The sequence below is a fragment of the Patiria miniata genome, unplaced genomic scaffold (genome assembly GCF_015706575.1).
Source record: "Patiria miniata isolate m_02_andy unplaced genomic scaffold, ASM1570657v1 HiC_scaffold_7, whole genome shotgun sequence".
Taxonomy (NCBI): domain Eukaryota; kingdom Metazoa; phylum Echinodermata; class Asteroidea; order Valvatida; family Asterinidae; genus Patiria; species Patiria miniata.
The window spans coordinates 34459584-34477262 of NW_024037074.1; the positions used below are offsets into that span (position 1 = coordinate 34459584).

Genomic DNA, 17679 nt, shown 5'->3' on the forward strand with positions numbered 1-17679 from the left:
TCAGTAAACATGTAGACAAATCCGGCAGCAGCCATTTTCTGCGGTGGAAAATGCTCACGTGAGTCGCGCTCAGGTAGTACGCACGCACTCCGGGCTCCTTCGACCAATAGGAATACCAAAATGTGCGTGCACCTCATCTTTAAGAAGCATGCGCGTGAGCGTGACACCACCGCAGTAAAAGCTTCTAATTCTGGTCGCCGAATTCCACTATAAGTCAACTCAATTATAATCTGATGAATTATTTTTTTAATGAAGAAGCAGTGTAATAGTCACTGTACTTATGAATGATTGCAAAACTGCATCACAAGTATAGTCACAAGTAAATCACAAGTCCAATCACAAGTCCAGTCATGCATAACAGGGAATGCACAAGAACAATGGAATTCCTTTGTCCCAGTTCATTTAAAAAGCTTATAACTGGACTTAGGACTGAATGACTGATTGACTTGTGATAGAATTAGGAGTACTTTAGCTAGGACACTGTGAATGAGCTACACAACTGACCATTGATCCGTGCCTCCCAGATGACAGCCACCACGCCTATGTCACCTCCGTTACGTATGACGCTGAGACTCAGCTGACGAGAGTTGCCCTCCTCTGGCTCGTTGGCTTGCACGTTGGTGAATCCAAAGCCTATAACAAAAAAATATATAGCCAAATTTATCAAGGGCATTTCAATAGCCTCAAAGTTTCAAGGTATCTATGCACTCTATGTGAAAAATAGGCGGCACTTTGGAACCACTCATGCAAGTGCCAAGTGCAGGACACACCGCCTGAACCAAATTGCATTACACGAAGAATGCATAAAGAAGGGTGCTTAATTGGCTGAATGAGAACGTGTCCCAGACGTGAATTTCCGGCGCAATTCAAAACATGACAAGGCAAATTTTGAACTGAAAACGAGATCCTAGAATATTTTTTTTCTCGGAATATACAGCATACACAGAGCTAAAGCTTCCTCTATAGATTTGAGCTCTTTTGTTGCTTCAAACGACAAAAATACACAAATTACAAACAATCTACTCCACCTTTATGCATCATGTTTTTATTACTAAAAAAAATCAATCAGGTGATTTTTGTGCGCTTTTAAAACAATCTCTTCCATTGATTAAAGTCAATTAATTTAATTAAATTTAAAAAATTTGAGAAACAACAGGATTATGTGTGGATTATAATATAAAGTGTCATACCCCAGTCGTTATTGTCTTATGAGAAAATATGTTCTTACCGAAGCTGCCGTATGGATCGTCCGATGGTTCAATAGTGACCTCGCAGGTGGCGGGCGATCCTAGAATAGCGCCCCCTGTGATCTGATCCAGCAAGACCACTTGGAAGGATTCAGCTACTTCAGGCACTCGGTCATTCAAGATCTGGCAAATAATCGTTATGAAATATTAAGCCGTGTCTAAATGACTGACTACGGCTGGCCATTACGCATGCACACAAGGGAAGCAATTGAAGCCACGTCCCATCGACACCTGTGTTATACTGGCGGCAGTGGCTAAGTAACTCAGTCACCGCATTTTGAGAAAGATTCTCCTGGATCAAAATGTCAGGAACCCCAACTTCTCTACTGTTATATTTCAAACAGTTTGCAGCAGTGTTTTTATTTTTTGTTTTTTATAATATGGCTGGACAAACTCGTTATGACAAAATTGTACAGGATGAGTCAAGGAGTTAAGGTGTTACAGGGAGTCAGGTTGGCCCAGTGGTACTTTGTGCCCCTTCCACCTCTGTGAACCGGGTTTCGAATCACGCCCAAATTATTGAGTTGTTGTTCAGTGCCTACCTGATTCATTAGGTTTGCCTGGAATAGTATGCTGGGTTGAAGGGTCAGGGTTAAGCTTACTGTACTTGTACTGATCCACTATCGACTAGTCTAGATAGTTTAAAATGTTAAGCAATTTCAGGCGAGAACTATATTTAGTAGTCGACAGGAAGGATTGTTGGACTACGCTCAGTTGACTATTTGGAACAAGACCACCGGGCATGGTTGCATCACTGGTTACCAGTAGCCACGGAGCATCTTAGAGCATTATGAAGAGCTGGGACCCAGGAGTTTCATGACATTTTGATCGTTGTCTGACTAGACGCTTTCCCACATTGCTATAGTGCACAGGTGTAAGTTACGTCACAAATCAACCACGAGTCTACTAATGGTCCTTGCCAGAACTTGCTTGTTGCTGTTCCATACACTAACCTCGATAGGAATAGCTTTGTGTGTCTCCCCATCATACATGATGACGTTAGTGGACGTCACACTGTAGTCCAGCCCTTGCTGTGCCGTACCGGGAATGTGCTGGAAAGTTACTGTCACCTGTATGATTGGTATCAATAAAGAGAGAAAGAGAACACTGTTGAGTAAGCATGAAATTTTGCTAAGCAATAAAATTATTTGCTTAGCAAAAGTAGGGTACAAGCCAAAATCTCATGCAATGTGAATGATCCGTGACTGGTTCTCAGCCAATTCATTGTAAGTGCCTAAATTTGCTTAGCACTATTATTTTTTCTTAGCAGCCTCCATGAAGTGTGGGCCCTCATTCATTCAATCAAGTCTTCGTCACACTGAGCTTGACCATCTCAGTTTGGGCTCTGGAACATGGTTAGGAGCCATTCTTTTGTGAAGAGTCTTGACGAATATGGCAATAAGTATGTGCCTGGCCAGTACGTTTAAACCCGGCCAGGGATCTAGACATAAATAATGGCCTGAGCCAAAGGCGAGAGACATAAATGTGATGCGATCAAGCTAAATGAGTCGTCTGTCGGGAACTTTCATTTGGAGATTCAGGCCAAAATAGGGCCACTTCATCACATCACTTCATCACATCTCTTGGTGTTCCGACTTCCAAAATTTTTGAACTAAAGATGGTATCAGCATGCGGTTTTCACAGCAGTAATGCTGAGATTGTGCTCTTTTCAACTCTGTAAAAAAAAATTGACCAGGGTCGACAAACAACTCATTTAGCTTGATCGCATCACAAATGCACAACCACGCCCCGTACTTGATAAAACCAGACAGCCACATGTTTATTCCCATTCAGAAATACCTATTCGGTCAAAAAGTCAAAAACTGACAAAATTCCAATGATTTTGTTCAACAATTTTACTTTTTTTTGGTGTGTGAAACACCACTCTGGCCCTGTCTATGGTGTGTAGCTCATGCGCGTAGTGCTAAATAATCTCCTCATGCGGAGATTGGCATGTGCATTGGCATGGTCTATATTTGTTTGACTGAACTCAGTACTCAGTGACGGGTCACACACAAGTTCTAATGGGTTAATCGCTGCATTTAAACTCACCGTTCCAAACGATCCGGCCACTCTGGTGACGTTCAGGAACGGCTGCATGGATTCCTCAGACACGCGGACCGTGCTGGCTGACAGCTGCAGCACCCCATTAGCATCGTCATTGGCTTGGATGTACACCTCAGCAATGTGCTCGGCTCCAACACGAGGAGAGTCTATGACTGGAAGCACAGGAGGAACGAATAAAATCCATTTCTGAATGCTTTACAAGTTACTTTAAGATTGGCATTTGAGAAATGTGCTGAACTAAATAGCATTTAGGAGCAACTCAGGTCAACCCAAAATAGATTTTGGTTTCAAAAAGGCGAACGTAATGTAGTAATTTTTCCATTGACTAAACTCTGAAGTTGTTTCGAACTACTGCAACAGTCAATATTTCAAGCTAGTCACTCCTGTTTCAAACGTTTGGTGTTCATGAGTTGATGCTTCATTTTCATTCAAATCTTTGAAACGATTTGGTTCAGGCAAATCTGGAATGTCAGTTTGAAAGAGATGTAAGATCAAAAACTTTGTTTAATCATGGCCCGACAAATCTTCACTGATGACACTAACTGATTAATCACAGAGAAAAAAGACCTCGTCATTTCTCACACACTTTAAAAGACTGATTACAAAGTATAATCAGAGGTCACTTGATCTACTGTCAAAATCAAAACACGTGAGAAGATTATGTCTTGAAATTGAAGCAATTTTTTAACATTTTAATGAAGGATCATAGTTCAGACAGTTCTCAAAAATGTTAATGTGCGCACATGGATTCTATTAAACGCCTGCTTCAACTCTTTTCCATTGACATGGACTGAATCGCAAAGCTTCCAATACGTGTTGCCGTACTCATTTAGTAATAACCATAACATGATGTCTCAACTATCCCTCCTACCTGGGTTAGCCTGTGGTGATGACAGCAGACTGACGCTGACGATGTAGACAAACAAACTCTCTGCGGTCTCAGGCTCGGTGTCATCCAGTAGGACCACGCTGACGTCTGAGCTGAGCTGGCCAGGGCTGAAGATCACAGAGCTCCTGGTAGGTATGAAGTCAACATTCTCTCTGGCACGACTGGAAAAAAAAAGGAAAAAAACAAGTCAGGTGTGTTTACAAACACAAATGCCCCGCAACCGTGACAGTTCCCATGACATAACACCACTCTTTTAACATCAACTTACATGTACCTTGGTCACATGGAACATTCATTGACAGCATTAGTGTCTTCTGTAGGTTTTATATGAATTAATCCCTAATCCCTATAATCTCAGAATAAATACATGATTTCTATTGTTTTAGCCACTGTGAACTTGACCATTGACCTTTTGGCCCCAAATTCAATAGGCTTCTTAGGATTACCAAGAACAATCCACAAACCAAATTTGAAGTTCATATGTTAAGTATTTCTCAAGTTATCGCGCTGACAAGATTTCTATTGTTTTAGCCACTGTGAACTTGACCCTTGACCTTTTGGCCCCAAATGCAATAGGCTTCTTAGGATTGCCAAGAGCAATCCACAAACCAAATTTGAAGTTCACATGTAAAGTATTTCTCAAGTTATCACGCTGACAAGATTTCTATTGTTTTAGCCACTGTGAACTTGACCTTTGGCCTTTTGGCCCCAAATGCAAAAGGCTTCTTAGGATTGCCAAAAACAATCCACAAACCAAATTTGAAGTTCACATGTAAAGTATTTCTCAAGTTATCGCACTGACAAGATTTCTATTGTTTTAGCCACTGTGAACTTGACCTTTGGCCTTTTGGCCCCAAATGCAAAAGGCTTCTTAGGATTACCAAGAACAATCCACAAACCAAATTTGAAGTTCATATGTTAATTATTTCTCAAGTTATCGCGCTGACAAGATTTCTATTGTTTTAGCCACTGTGAACTTGACCTTTGGCCTTTTGGCCCCAAATGCAAAAGGCTTCTTAGGATTACCAAGAACAATCCACAAACCAAATTTGAAGTTCATATGTTAAGTATTTCTCAAGTTATCGCGCTGACAAGATTTATCCGGACACACACACACACCCACCCACCCACCCACCCACCCACCCACCCACCCACCCACCCACACACCCACCCACGGAAGGACAAGGCGGAAACAGTATGCCCCTTCGGCTTCGCCGCGGGGCATAAAAAAGAATTTTATAAAGTTGGCAAAGGGCCAGTACCATTTTTAATAAATACAATCGCTGCATAATTTCGTAATTTGTTTGTGTCAAGCTGAAGTAAATTTGTAGGCTGATGTCGTGTGAATATTCTGACACTAATATCATAAAATCCCCAAACACCCCTCTAGATTAACCACTGAAATTTTTCATCTGAATGAAAATCGCCAATGTTTCTCTCTCTAATATTCTTCCTACCTGATGTATGCCGGCATGTTGGGTATAGTCTCCTCCGCGTTGAGAGTGGAGTACACCACCTGTACGACACCCTCACTGCCAAACTGCCGCTGGATCTGGGAGAAACAAAGAAGGCAAGTCAAAGAATTAGCCCTTAGGTTTTCTTACGAAAACATAACTGACATAAATAATGATAAAAAACATACGAGCAAGTGCCTTGTTTGAAATCCAAACAACAAACTCACCGTCAGTGAGACATTTCGGAACTCCTCCCCGACTACAACGCTCCTCGAATTAGCCTCAAAGATGAAGGCTCCGTAGGGGTCGTCGTTCGCAGCTACTGTTACTGTGGCAACCAATTTGGATGGATCTCCAAGTCGACCGTCAGATGCATTTCTCAGTTGCACATAGAAACTTTCGTCCAGCTCAGGGAGCTGTGGACAAAAAACGGTCACGTAGCTTGTTCCTTAGAATGAATTCTGATTATATTTACATAAACAATGGAACACTTGCAAGCAATGAAATAGATTAATCAATCAGTCCCATCTTTCATTCAGCAGAATGCCTTGCAAATCACTCATGTTCTTCTCAAGTTACGGAATTTTAAACATAACCCCCGTTTTAAAGTTCTGTCCACAAGAAAAGGTGTGCGTTCTTTCAGCAAAACGAAAACAATTCACACACATCCCTAAGTGGTTTGTTTTCCTTTTGCTTAAAGGACACTTCCCTTTTGTGATCCGTGGACAGAACTTTAAAATGGTGGTTGTGTTTAAATTTTGTAACTTGAAAATTACATGAGTGATTTGAATGATTCTTGTACTAAAAGAAAGCTTATGTATTGGGTTTTCATATCCTAGATTTTGAAAGTGCTACATGCAGAACTTCACTAAAACAATGGTCCTGACATTTGGGTTTCGTTTTTATTAGTTCATTAGTTCAATAGTTCATTAGTACAGCCTCTGTGATCCACTCTCTTTTTTTACAAAAATTTTATATAGTTTTACACTCAGTTTTAATCTGCAATGTCTTATTTTAGCTAGTCTTAGAGGTCTGTTAATGATAATGAATAATTTCTCCCGTTATGATTTGTACCTTTTAATTTACAATTTAAAGACGTATTGATTGTATTTTAAGTAATTTTTAACTAAAACACCCGTTGTAAATTTGAATGTTTTCAGCCTGTGGGCTGCTTTTAATTCAAATAAATAAACCATAATAATAATAATAATAATTACTCACCCTGTAGAACAAATTTACAAGTTTTATAAAATGATCACCGATTGTTCAATAAAATGAAATATCAGAAACAAAATGATATCCCAGATTGACATATATCCTCAAGAAGTCCTAAATCCTCCACAGGCAAGAAAGCTTTCTGAGAGTTTGTCTCCTCACCTCATCTGATGCTATCTCCAGATTGATGTCGGCTGTCATCTCGTCGACACCAAACATGACACTGCCCCGTGACTGCACGAGGTCATTCGTCACATTGGCGTCGGGGTCATTGGGGTCAGAGGTCACAACCCAATCCACTGTGACCTCAGCCAGGGCTCCTCCCAACCGCAACACCTTAAAAAACAAAATGGGTTACGCATCAAGATCTTGGTCACTTCAAACATGGCTCTGAAGACTGCAGTACACGTCACGACTATTGCGTGTTTGTTGGATGAGAGAGTGATTACAGATGCAAAGGTTTCACAACCTGTATGGTATTCTGTATGGGATCACGCTTTATTCCCAAGTTGTTCGAAACCAGAACAGGCTTTAATTGGGCAATTCCGTAAATTTGGACGTACATGTCAGACACTTTAATGAGCTGCTTGTGGAGAAGTGAAAGTGATACATCACTAGTATGTGACATCTAATGAGTAGAAAACAATTACAGACCAAACTAAGGTACCACCACCTCAACGACCTGGTACATCATGTGGTCGGACGTAAGCAGAGAATTTGATTTTATGGAACTGCCCAATTGTCAAATAGGCCTGGATGCAATTTTCAAAAGTGTTACCTGTATTTTAACACTTAGTACACCCAGGTTGTTCCCTGCACGTGTTGGGTTTGAACAGGGTGGACTATTGGAATACAAGAAAAATCCAAGGTTTTGATGCACTTCCTAACCAGCTAATATAGGTTTCATAATCTTTGTTTTCAATCCCAATATTCCAACACATAAAACTAATCAATAATTTATCAGAAAACCATCCGTTAAAGAGAATGTACATCATTGGCTTTTGCTGTAATTTTCAGAAATGAATTATTTGGGGGTTAGTATAATAGATCAAATATTGTTACACTGACATATTTGAAGTTTTGCGTTCGAAAATGCTGGAAAAACCAAGAAAAACAAAAATGTTCAGGTAGTCTGGTTCCCCTGACTCCACTGAAGATGAAATGGATAAAAAATGCCGGAAAATTGTAAGGTAAGGGAACCAGTCTAGCTGGCGTGCACCCGTTCATGAAGCGATGGAACCAATAGCAAACAACATTTGGACTGGAACAAAAATGGTTAATTTGGAGCAGTGGTTGAAAAATAGTTAGGTTTTTCCAACGGTGGTCAGCCGACCACCGTTGGAAATGTATACCAAAGTACCATTTTTCTTGAAAATGACTTCACACCAGGTGCCATAATTATAAAGTCTGCTTTAGACTGTCATTTACCAACATCCTAGTAAGGTATTTCGTAACAACTTGGTAGTTTTATTTTTCGATGTTTGCAAATGTTGTATTTTCCCTTTAAGTGTAATGTTAAGAGTGCATCAACTTCTTGAACTTCTCTTTTGCAAGCTTTCCATCAGCTTCTCTGTACACATTTTGAAAATTCATCAGTCCCTTTCAAGACAGCTTCCAAAACTTTCACACAAAATAATGATCGATTGCGGTACCCACTGCTCCAGCAGAATCAAACCGGCCAGCCGACCCTGGCAAGCTTTGTGCGAAGATGCCTGCACTAGTAAGCAGGAGGTCATGGGTTCGAGTCCCACCCGAGTAAGCTTGTGAACTTTATCTTGTAAGCCACTGAACAGCACTGAGTGCACAGTGCTTGTAAAATCACATCAATGATAGGCAACATCCAAATACTGAATTCCACAAACCTGCAGTGTTGTTACACTGGAACCCACATCCATTTCAGTCACCGTAACAACCAAGGAGACATCAGCAAACTGGAAGGTCCCGTATGCATTGTCTGAGCCTTCTATGGTGACTTCCACAGTAGACCCGATACCAACTTCAGCTGGTGAAACAGAAGAATGAGTATTAACCAAAATTTGGTCAAGCTACATGTGTGTCTATTTTTGCTTCTTCAGAAAGTGTTTGGTGAACTGTATCTTTCCTCGCCTTCCACCTCTATGGCCCGGGTTCGATTCCTGCCCTGCTTCGCATGTGGATTGGATTTTCAGTCCATACCTGATTCCTTCCCATTTCTTTATTGTCTGCTCTCAACTTGGGTTTATTTTTTTGTCTGTTCGTTTGTTTGTTGTTTTTATTTCTGGCTGGTTGAGCTACAATGCCTAGGGCATTTTTGAGGAATTCACCAACACTGAGACACTAAAGACTGCACTGCATCTCATAAATGATACTGTGGAAATGAAATGCTAACTGTGAAGCGTGAAACTACTTTCAAACTGAAAATGCAAAGCAGAAAACACTACTTAAAACTAACACTAAGCACTAACTAAAAACTGTGGAATCAAAGATGGCTTCTTGTATTTGAATGCTTATCAAGTTAATCATTGTGAGTCAAAGAAGACAGATAATACAATTTCATCAGTTCTAGTCAAGACATTTCTGGCCAACACTCTTAGCTTATATGTTAAACTCAAACAAAAATTCTGGTTGAGTTTTGAAACACCCTTTTTCTCACAAATTACTTAGATGTTGCTGATTTTATTGCTCATTTAAAATTTCAAACATTACAAGTAATAAGGAATTCCCCCCTTTTTGTTTTTTTACTTTGGAACTTACAGCAATGAGGCAACAAATTCAGGTTGATATGCATAGGTGAATAATAGATTAATTGCTTATCAACTTGAAAGATTATTTCTAAACAAAGGTGCACATGCTGTTTTTCTACACTGATAAATAGTATGAGAGATTGTTCGGCGGATGAATATAAGGGCTGTCCATTTTCAAATACTCTATAGTGTTTGATTATTTGAAACGGCCTTTTACTGAAATTTGATTATTCAAAACTCTCTGATCAAGTTTTACGCACGCCAGCTGCAACTGCGTCGGTCAAAAGTTGCATGCAAAGCGGGCTGCTTGAAATTTGCATGCGGCGATTGATATTATGGACTGCTGGAGTGTTTTACAAGTATTTTATAACTGTCAAGAGCTAATAACCAAAGGGATGGCATCAATGAACCGCCGTCGACCAAAAAGTTGCCGTCCACAAAAAGTGGCATCTGACAATAACGCGCCGCAACTTTACGATTAACATAAATCCCAGTCGTGTGTGCACACGTGTGCGTAATGTTTTTCTTCAAATATTCAAACCGGCAAAAAGACATTTGAATATTCAGTTGATGACTGAACATTTGAATATTCGGTATATTCGGGACAGCCCTAATGAATCTTGTTCAAGTCAGTTACAAAAAATGAAAGGTGCTGCACTTTGGCACAGGAGGATTCTTTAGGGGTGAAAGGTGAAAGGTTAAGGATTAATGAGATGGGCATGTATATACTCACCGTAACCATCTATCATAGCGTGGTTAGGAGGGTGGGTGTAGTGTGATAAATATAAACAAAAGGGGGAGAACGTGAACGTTAGTAAAACATATGGGTTATTTGAAAATGAGGGAGAACGTTAAATGAAGACAAAATACAACTCATTTATAGTTCTGCATTATAAAGGCTTTTGTCGTAAGCACACATTTAAATATAAGCATGGTTATTAATGCAATAGATTAATGCTCTATTATCTGAGCTGTCTAGCCTAAGGCTGGTTAATAGTTAATAGGAATGGGAATGGGAGGTGAACTTCAGGGATTAAAACATTGCGTATATTTCATTTTGTTGGGTGCACCACGAGGTGACGGATCAGTATGGACTTTGTGGACATGATACATCGCTTCGTGGTGAGGCAACTATCCACGATATGTCACTTTGTGGTGCCATCCACAACTTGACATCACAGATTTTGTTCACCTTTGTTCAGAGTGGGCACTGGGCCAATTTTTTATTCATCTTTGATCCAAACATTCAAGACAAAGACCATAACAACATACACGCCCAGGAACACACCTCAAGACAAAACCTTACCGGCATTAAAAAATGTCACAAACCTGGGAATGACATTTTTGGATCATTCCAAGACGAAAACTTTATATCTTTCAAATCATCATGTGACAACACATGCAGAAATGACAATGAGGTACCTAGTCAGTGTTTGATGGACCCAAAGGGCCAACCTACTTTCCTCTGACCGACTGAGTGAGTGACTGACTGAGTGAGTGACCTACTGAGTAACTGACTGAGTGACCGACTGAGTGAGTGACTGAGTGACCGACTGAATGACTGAGTGACTCACTGAGTGACCGACTGAGTGACCGACTGAGTGACTGAGTGAGTGACCGACTGAGTGAGTGACCGACTGAGTGAGTGACTGAGTGACCGACTGAATGACTGAGTGACTCACTGAGTGACCGACTGAGTGACCGACTGAGTGACTGAGTGAGTGACCGACTGAGTGACTGACCGACTGAGTGAGTGACTGAGTGACCGACTGAATGACTGAGTGACTCACTGAGTGACCGACTGAGTGACTGACTGAGTGACCGACTGAGTGAGTGACTGAGTGACCGACTGAGTGACTGACTGAGTGACTGACTGAGTGAGTGACTGACCGAGTGACCGACTGGGTGACTGACTGAGTGAGTGAGTATACATCATGTCATAAATTGAGGCTTTCAGTTTGAAGTTCTGTGAAAAGTGAAATGTTACTGGTGTGAAAAGACATAGAGTCCAGGGATGCAGTCGAGTCCATCCGAAGTCCCTGCAAGTCCATCACGAGTCCTCCAGTCCCAATTCAAATCACAAGCTATTGAAATGATAACTAAGCCATTCTTTGGTTATTGCTTATTTGTTATTGCTCAATGTCACCGTTTCTTGTGACTGGACTCGTGATTGACTTGTGACTGGGCTTGTGAGAGACTTGTGATGGACTTGACTGCATCCCTGACAGAAGTTGGGGACACATATATAACATACCAGAAAAAAAACCTGTTAAGCTCTCAACCTACCCAGGGGTGTGATTGGACAAAAATGAAAAATCCACGAACTTCGGTTGACATGTAATATACATGTACATGTAATATACATGTACATGTACATGTACATGTATTATTGTACATGTACTTGTATAGATGTACATGTATACATATGCATGCACGTATGTCCATATATAGGCCTAGGGCATGTACATTTTATGTACTGTAATTTCTGTAATGTTAGCAAATTTTGTCGCTTCAGTAAAGAAAACAAATGGGGGAAAAATTAAGAAAAAACGTCTGGTCATTTAATAATATTATCCATATGTGATTGATTCATTAAGGCTTTTTCTGTGTGTGATGTTATTACTTTTGCATGTTGCAGAGAGAAACGATTCACACAAAACAATATGAACGGTGCTGAAAAAGTTTAATCTTACTTTAATTTAAACTCCAGTCCCAGGCTTCCAAAACATTTTTGAAATTTGGTGTTGGTGGTGGCTATTTTTCAAAACACTACTGCAGCTCAAACTGATTTCCATCCACAGTGACACTTTATTACCAGTTCTTCCAGCCATACTCTTGAATTCCTTGACAAAATCGCGGCAATATTGACACCAATGTGTTTGCGAATTGCTAGCACACGATCGTCACTGCACAATACATGCACAAATACACACACACATCATATCCACACGTGATATACAAACACGAGGTGCTGCAAACCCATTGAAAATTATTTTTAGTCTGGTCCTCAAGTACTCCACTGCGCATACTGCATTAATGTCTACTAGGTTCTTGACCGCACTGCATTAGACTTGTCACCAGTCCATCCATTATCGTAAATTAGAGCCTATATTTCGCCAGAAGTTTTTGGGCAATATTATATTACGGAAACAGAAAACGTTAAAAATCCGGAATCCGCAAAAAAATTCCGCAGGCGTTAGATTAAAAATCCGGAAATCCGGATAAATCCGGAAAAATCACACCCCTGCCTACCTCCTTGTGTAGGGCTGGATAACTGGACCTGGAAAGTTTTATCCAACTCGGCGATATTGTTGTCATTGATGGCAATGGTGATGTAAAGGAAACGTTGCTGGTCAGCGAACGTCAAAGTGCCACCCCCACTCTGTCAGGCAGAAACAGAAGAAGAATTGTGGTAATGTTAAGAAATTCGGATTGGCAGTTATCTTAATAGGAACATCTTTGGCTTCGGATCTGTTAAATCTTGTGTATTAAACAACTTTATCAGTCAGGACCTTTTTTCAACAGAGGGTACTTTTACCGGACTGGGTGAAACATCAGATGTTTATTTTTGTGGTTTTATCTCATGTTTATATTTCTTGTCAATTGAACTTCAAATAAGTTTAATATCTGGCAACACTACTTAAACACCACTTGACACCAGCGGGGCAACATTCCTCAAGTTGACTTTTGAAAGTAACAAATTCTGCTTCATTTAAGAAAATTATCCATGAGATTGAATTTGCACCAGGGTGATGTAAATTCAATAATGGGTTTTGCCCATCATTCATGCAAATATATCTTGTGAAAAGTTTGGTTGTGGTACCCGCTGCAATATCACATTCGAACCAGCCAGCGACATCGGCAAGCTCGGTGGTCGAGTGGTAAGACGTCTGCACTAGTAAGGAGGAGGTTGTGGGTTTGAGTCCCAACCGTGTAGTTTGTGAATTTGTCTCACAATCACTTGGGACAATACTGAGTATACAGTGTTTATAAAAAGACATCGTTGAAAGGCAAAAGTCAATACTGAATTGAGAAATATTCATTCATTAATGAAATGCGCAATACTGCATTTATCACAAAAGGGTGAACCAAGCATCAGCTTGCACAAAGCTGTTCAAACGTACCACGAAATCCACCGGATCCTTGCCAGCAGACAGCGCCGACCCATCGATGGTTCTCCACTCCACCTGCACCTCCCCCAGCAATCCCTGGGCCCTGACCACCAGCAGTCGTACCATCCCTTCCTCCTCCCTCACCCGCACCCTCACCATCTCTGCTGCCGGGGGTATGAGGGGATCAGCGGTGCCAGGGGGAGGACCGGTGGCAAATTGAAGCAGCCCGTAAGGGAAGTCGTTGGCTTGGATGGTCAGGTTGTTGGCGCTGGCGTCCGGGTCGATACTGGCCCCGCTGGTGTCGGTGGTGCCAATCAGGCCGTCGTCAGATAGAGGGAGTTGGGGTAGGAGGATGATAGAGAAGGTTTCTAGGAGCTCTGGCTGCATGTCATCAATGGCAGCTAGGGCGATGGTCTGGGGCAAGAAGGAAAATCAAAGTAAAGAATAAAGGGTTTTGAGATTGTACTTTGTTTAGGTATGTGTATCTTTTTTTTTTTTGTACCTCTCTTGATTTCTGGGCAACTCAAAGAAAAAGAAAGCATGAACTTAAAAATGTTGTTGTTTACAGACCAATATTTTTATGAAGTGTTTAACTTGTAGAGTACACTGAAGTATAAAATAATGTCACAGTCCATTTTAGTTTTAATGTGCCCTTTAACATATATACATATTTTTAAAATGTCAATTCCTTCAGGCCAACTTCAGAAATCAAAAGATTCACAGAGGGCCTGCAGATAAAAGAATTTTAACTCCATTTAAAAAAACAACTTCCTGAAACCTCAATCAGTTTGATTTGAAAAAGACTAAAACCCACAACCAAAGCTCCCACTGACCTGCGTGCGAACCCCATTTGGGAAGACAACTCCCCCAGTCGCGTTGACAAAGTCATCTGATGCCACCTCATCCGTCACCAGGTTACGCACCTCCCAGGGGATGGTGACAACGCCCTCATCGCCACGGCTACGTATGACTGAGCATGTGTACTGCAGGGCTTCGTTTGACTCTGGGTCAAAGCTGGTAGGGGTGCATGGACCATCGAACCCAAACAGACCATTGGCATTATCACTCTTCAGAACTGAGAAGACAAATTAAAGAATTAAATTTAGGAAATAAACCTACAATAAACAACTGACTACAATCACTTTAAATCAATATTTGTCCAAATGTAACAATTCGTCACCGACACCACAAAGTAACACTGTACGTGTAAAACCATATTTTTTTATCGATTTTCAGTTTTTTACATTTTTAAACATTATTCATTAAAGGCCTACCATTGCAAGAAATTTCAAAGCTTCAAGAGCGTTACTTTAATAATTACGCTAATTATCCATGGCAACTTTTGCGCAAAAGTGATAATTTTCGTTTTCACGAAGTAACACTCAAGTTCCATTTACCATTGCAATGCATGGTGCGCACTCTGCTCAAACGTGCTTTTTCAGTTTCACGAACTAACACTCACCTTTTTTCTCTTATTTCTTGTTGATTTAATACACAAACGGGTGAAAACAGCAGATTTAATAAATTCAATTCATCAAGTGTCCACAACGAGAAATCCAACTGAAAATACTCTGCCATTTAGAGGCAAAGTGTTGTTTTAGAAGGCGTTCAACTTTAGATGCCATTTTCACCGACTGCTAGTTTTTACTGGTATGTGGGAGGGTGTTACTTCGTGGTGTTGCTGACGAATTGCTCAGGTCAGCAGAAAATATCGCTCAACAAATTCATGAGCTAAGAAAAAAATTAGCTAGTAACCAGATTAACCAAGAAATATCTACTCTGCATTCATGAACGGACTCTTCAGAAAAGTTCAAATTTACGTGCTAAGCATAAGACTGCTTTTAACCACTCACAACACATATACACTGCATTACATTTTGGTTGTTAACCATATTTTTTGCTAAGCAAACTGTTAAAGTGCTCAGCTAATTTGTGCTAACAGTGCCATGAAATTGACCACCGTTTACCGACCATTCATGCCTGTCAATCAAACAATGCACACTGACCACGAACTTTGGTCAGGTGACCGTGGTAGCTTGGTCAACTCGGTCACAAGCACTGTGAGAAATGTACAATAAACCCAAGGTGGGCGGGGCGCTTATGGGCAAATCTGGTTTGTCCATTTACCTGTCAGCAGTGCGGTAGCATCGTCCCGTCCAATCCGCCCACCGCCGCTACTACACAGCAGCATGACGGTAAACACCTCGTTGCCTTCCTCCTCCGTGTCATCTAACGACTCCATGGTGATGTCAGCCGACCTCTGACCCGGGTCAAAGGTCAACTTGCCTGAGATGGGGGTCAGGTCCTGCTTGGACGGGGAGGTCCATATTTCAACAATTTCCCTGGGATTGGAAGTCGAATAAATATCAACAAACGCTGTAAGCCATCGTTTGAAAATTGTGTCTAAAACTGCCTCCACCCGAAAAAAACACATTGTCCATATTGCTGAAGATTTATGCTTACACATACTTTTTGCATCTTGACAACAAAAGTGTGCAACACAGAATCTAATATTTTAAGTGAGCTTTTACAAAATTGCGTATTTTGTTTGTCATTTCCTGATACAAGAGGGTGCTGTAATGTCAATTACAGTCAGTGCTGGAAAGTTCCTGTACAAATAAGCCTGTATTTGAGGGGAAACCAGCAGTTTAGGGGGCTATAAATATGCACGTGATGCATTTTTGAAGATGACTTTTACCTTTCTTGCAGCTTCCTGGCATACATGCGGACATCTTGCAGTAATCCCTTGTAGCGTTCCGTCCCAGGCTGGAGAGCACCAACGTACAGCTCCCCTGCCCCATCACCCTGGGCCTGATCCATGGTGCTGGAAAACAAACAACCACACACAGATCATAACCTCTGAAGGTAAATATGTTTTTGTCAAACAAAATTCAATAAAATCAAGCAATCACAAGTCAAATCACAAATCAAGTCATAAGTAACACGGGGTAAACATTAACACCGGAATGCCTTCGTCACAGTAATTTGGAACAGTCTGTCCCTTTCAATTGAGATAAGATTAAAGATTAGATTAGAGCAAAAAAAACCCCAATACCCTTGCTCAGATGGGACTCCTGCTAAGGTACCGTGCCCATTCAGCCCTGGTATGGAAAGGGCCCCCCGGTACCTCGTCCGGTCCAAAGCCAGTCCGGTCTTCAGCCCAGTCTAGTCCGGTACATAGGCCTGTCAGACCTGAAGCTTTGAAGTCAGAGTTCCTGATCAGCCACCGGACTAGCCTCCTGGGCCGGTAGCTGGGCCAGTAAGAAAGGGCTTTTTGGTAGCGGGCGAGCTTACCAGGGGCCCTTTACAAACCACGGTTGAACGGTCACCGGCCCTCATGCAGGTGTCTTAGCCACTCACCCACTAAGCTTTCTGAGGTAGGCTGGCCTGTTCTTTAATCTTATGTAGCAATTATGCGATGAAATTTTTGGTGATTATAGTTTCTTACCGTTCAGCTATCAGGCTTCCATCCACATAGAGAGTTGCCTTTAAGCTATCGATGGTCAGTATGATGGAATGCCACAACCCATCGGCCAAGTCAACAGAGCTCAGGGCGAAGTCAATAACTGTATTGGTCTGAAAAATTGAAGGTGGAAAATAAATTACAAAATACTCAACGTGCCCTGAGCACAATACCATAACAACCCTTCCTAGTGTTCAGGGATAAAGGACAATTGTCATATGAAACTTGGACTCCGATGCCAGCTGATCTTTTTCACCTTATATGGACTCTAACCCTCACATGTGACCGGTCACCGTCCTAATTATCTTCACTTAGCCATGTGCAATGCGAAGACGTATTTCACAGAGTCCAAGTTTTGCACTGCACCGTCTTAAAAGTTGGAATGCTGGGAGTTCTCTAGGGCCAGAACAGATACCAAGATACCACAAACTGGACTAAAATTGGCTGGTACATGGTTAAAATTTTTGGTTTCATTTATCTGAAACCTCCTTTGTATATTCCAACAACAA

The 17679-nt window shown here is 41.2% G+C and overlaps 1 protein-coding gene across 2 annotated transcripts in view; it reads right to left on the minus strand.

The window, feature by feature from the left end:
- LOC119744793 (adhesion G-protein coupled receptor V1-like) overlaps positions 1-17679 on the minus strand; it is a 109921-nt gene that overhangs the window by 63652 nt on the left and 28590 nt on the right. For both annotated transcript variants that reach the window (XM_038220930.1, XM_038220929.1), the window contains exons 17-31: positions 17156-17283; positions 16406-16531; positions 15835-16049; positions 14541-14782; positions 13720-14121; positions 12848-12977; positions 8735-8874; positions 7035-7208; positions 5885-6073; positions 5661-5755; positions 4186-4364; positions 3300-3466; positions 2201-2317; positions 1229-1370; positions 505-633 (exon numbers count right to left, since the gene is read on the minus strand). In XM_038220930.1, coding sequence (XP_038076858.1) covers positions 505-633; positions 1229-1370; positions 2201-2317; positions 3300-3466; positions 4186-4364; positions 5661-5755; positions 5885-6073; positions 7035-7208; positions 8735-8874; positions 12848-12977; positions 13720-14121; positions 14541-14782; positions 15835-16049; positions 16406-16531; positions 17156-17283 — 2575 coding nt within the window. The remainder of the gene's footprint in view (positions 1-504; positions 634-1228; positions 1371-2200; positions 2318-3299; positions 3467-4185; positions 4365-5660; positions 5756-5884; positions 6074-7034; positions 7209-8734; positions 8875-12847; positions 12978-13719; positions 14122-14540; positions 14783-15834; positions 16050-16405; positions 16532-17155; positions 17284-17679) is intronic.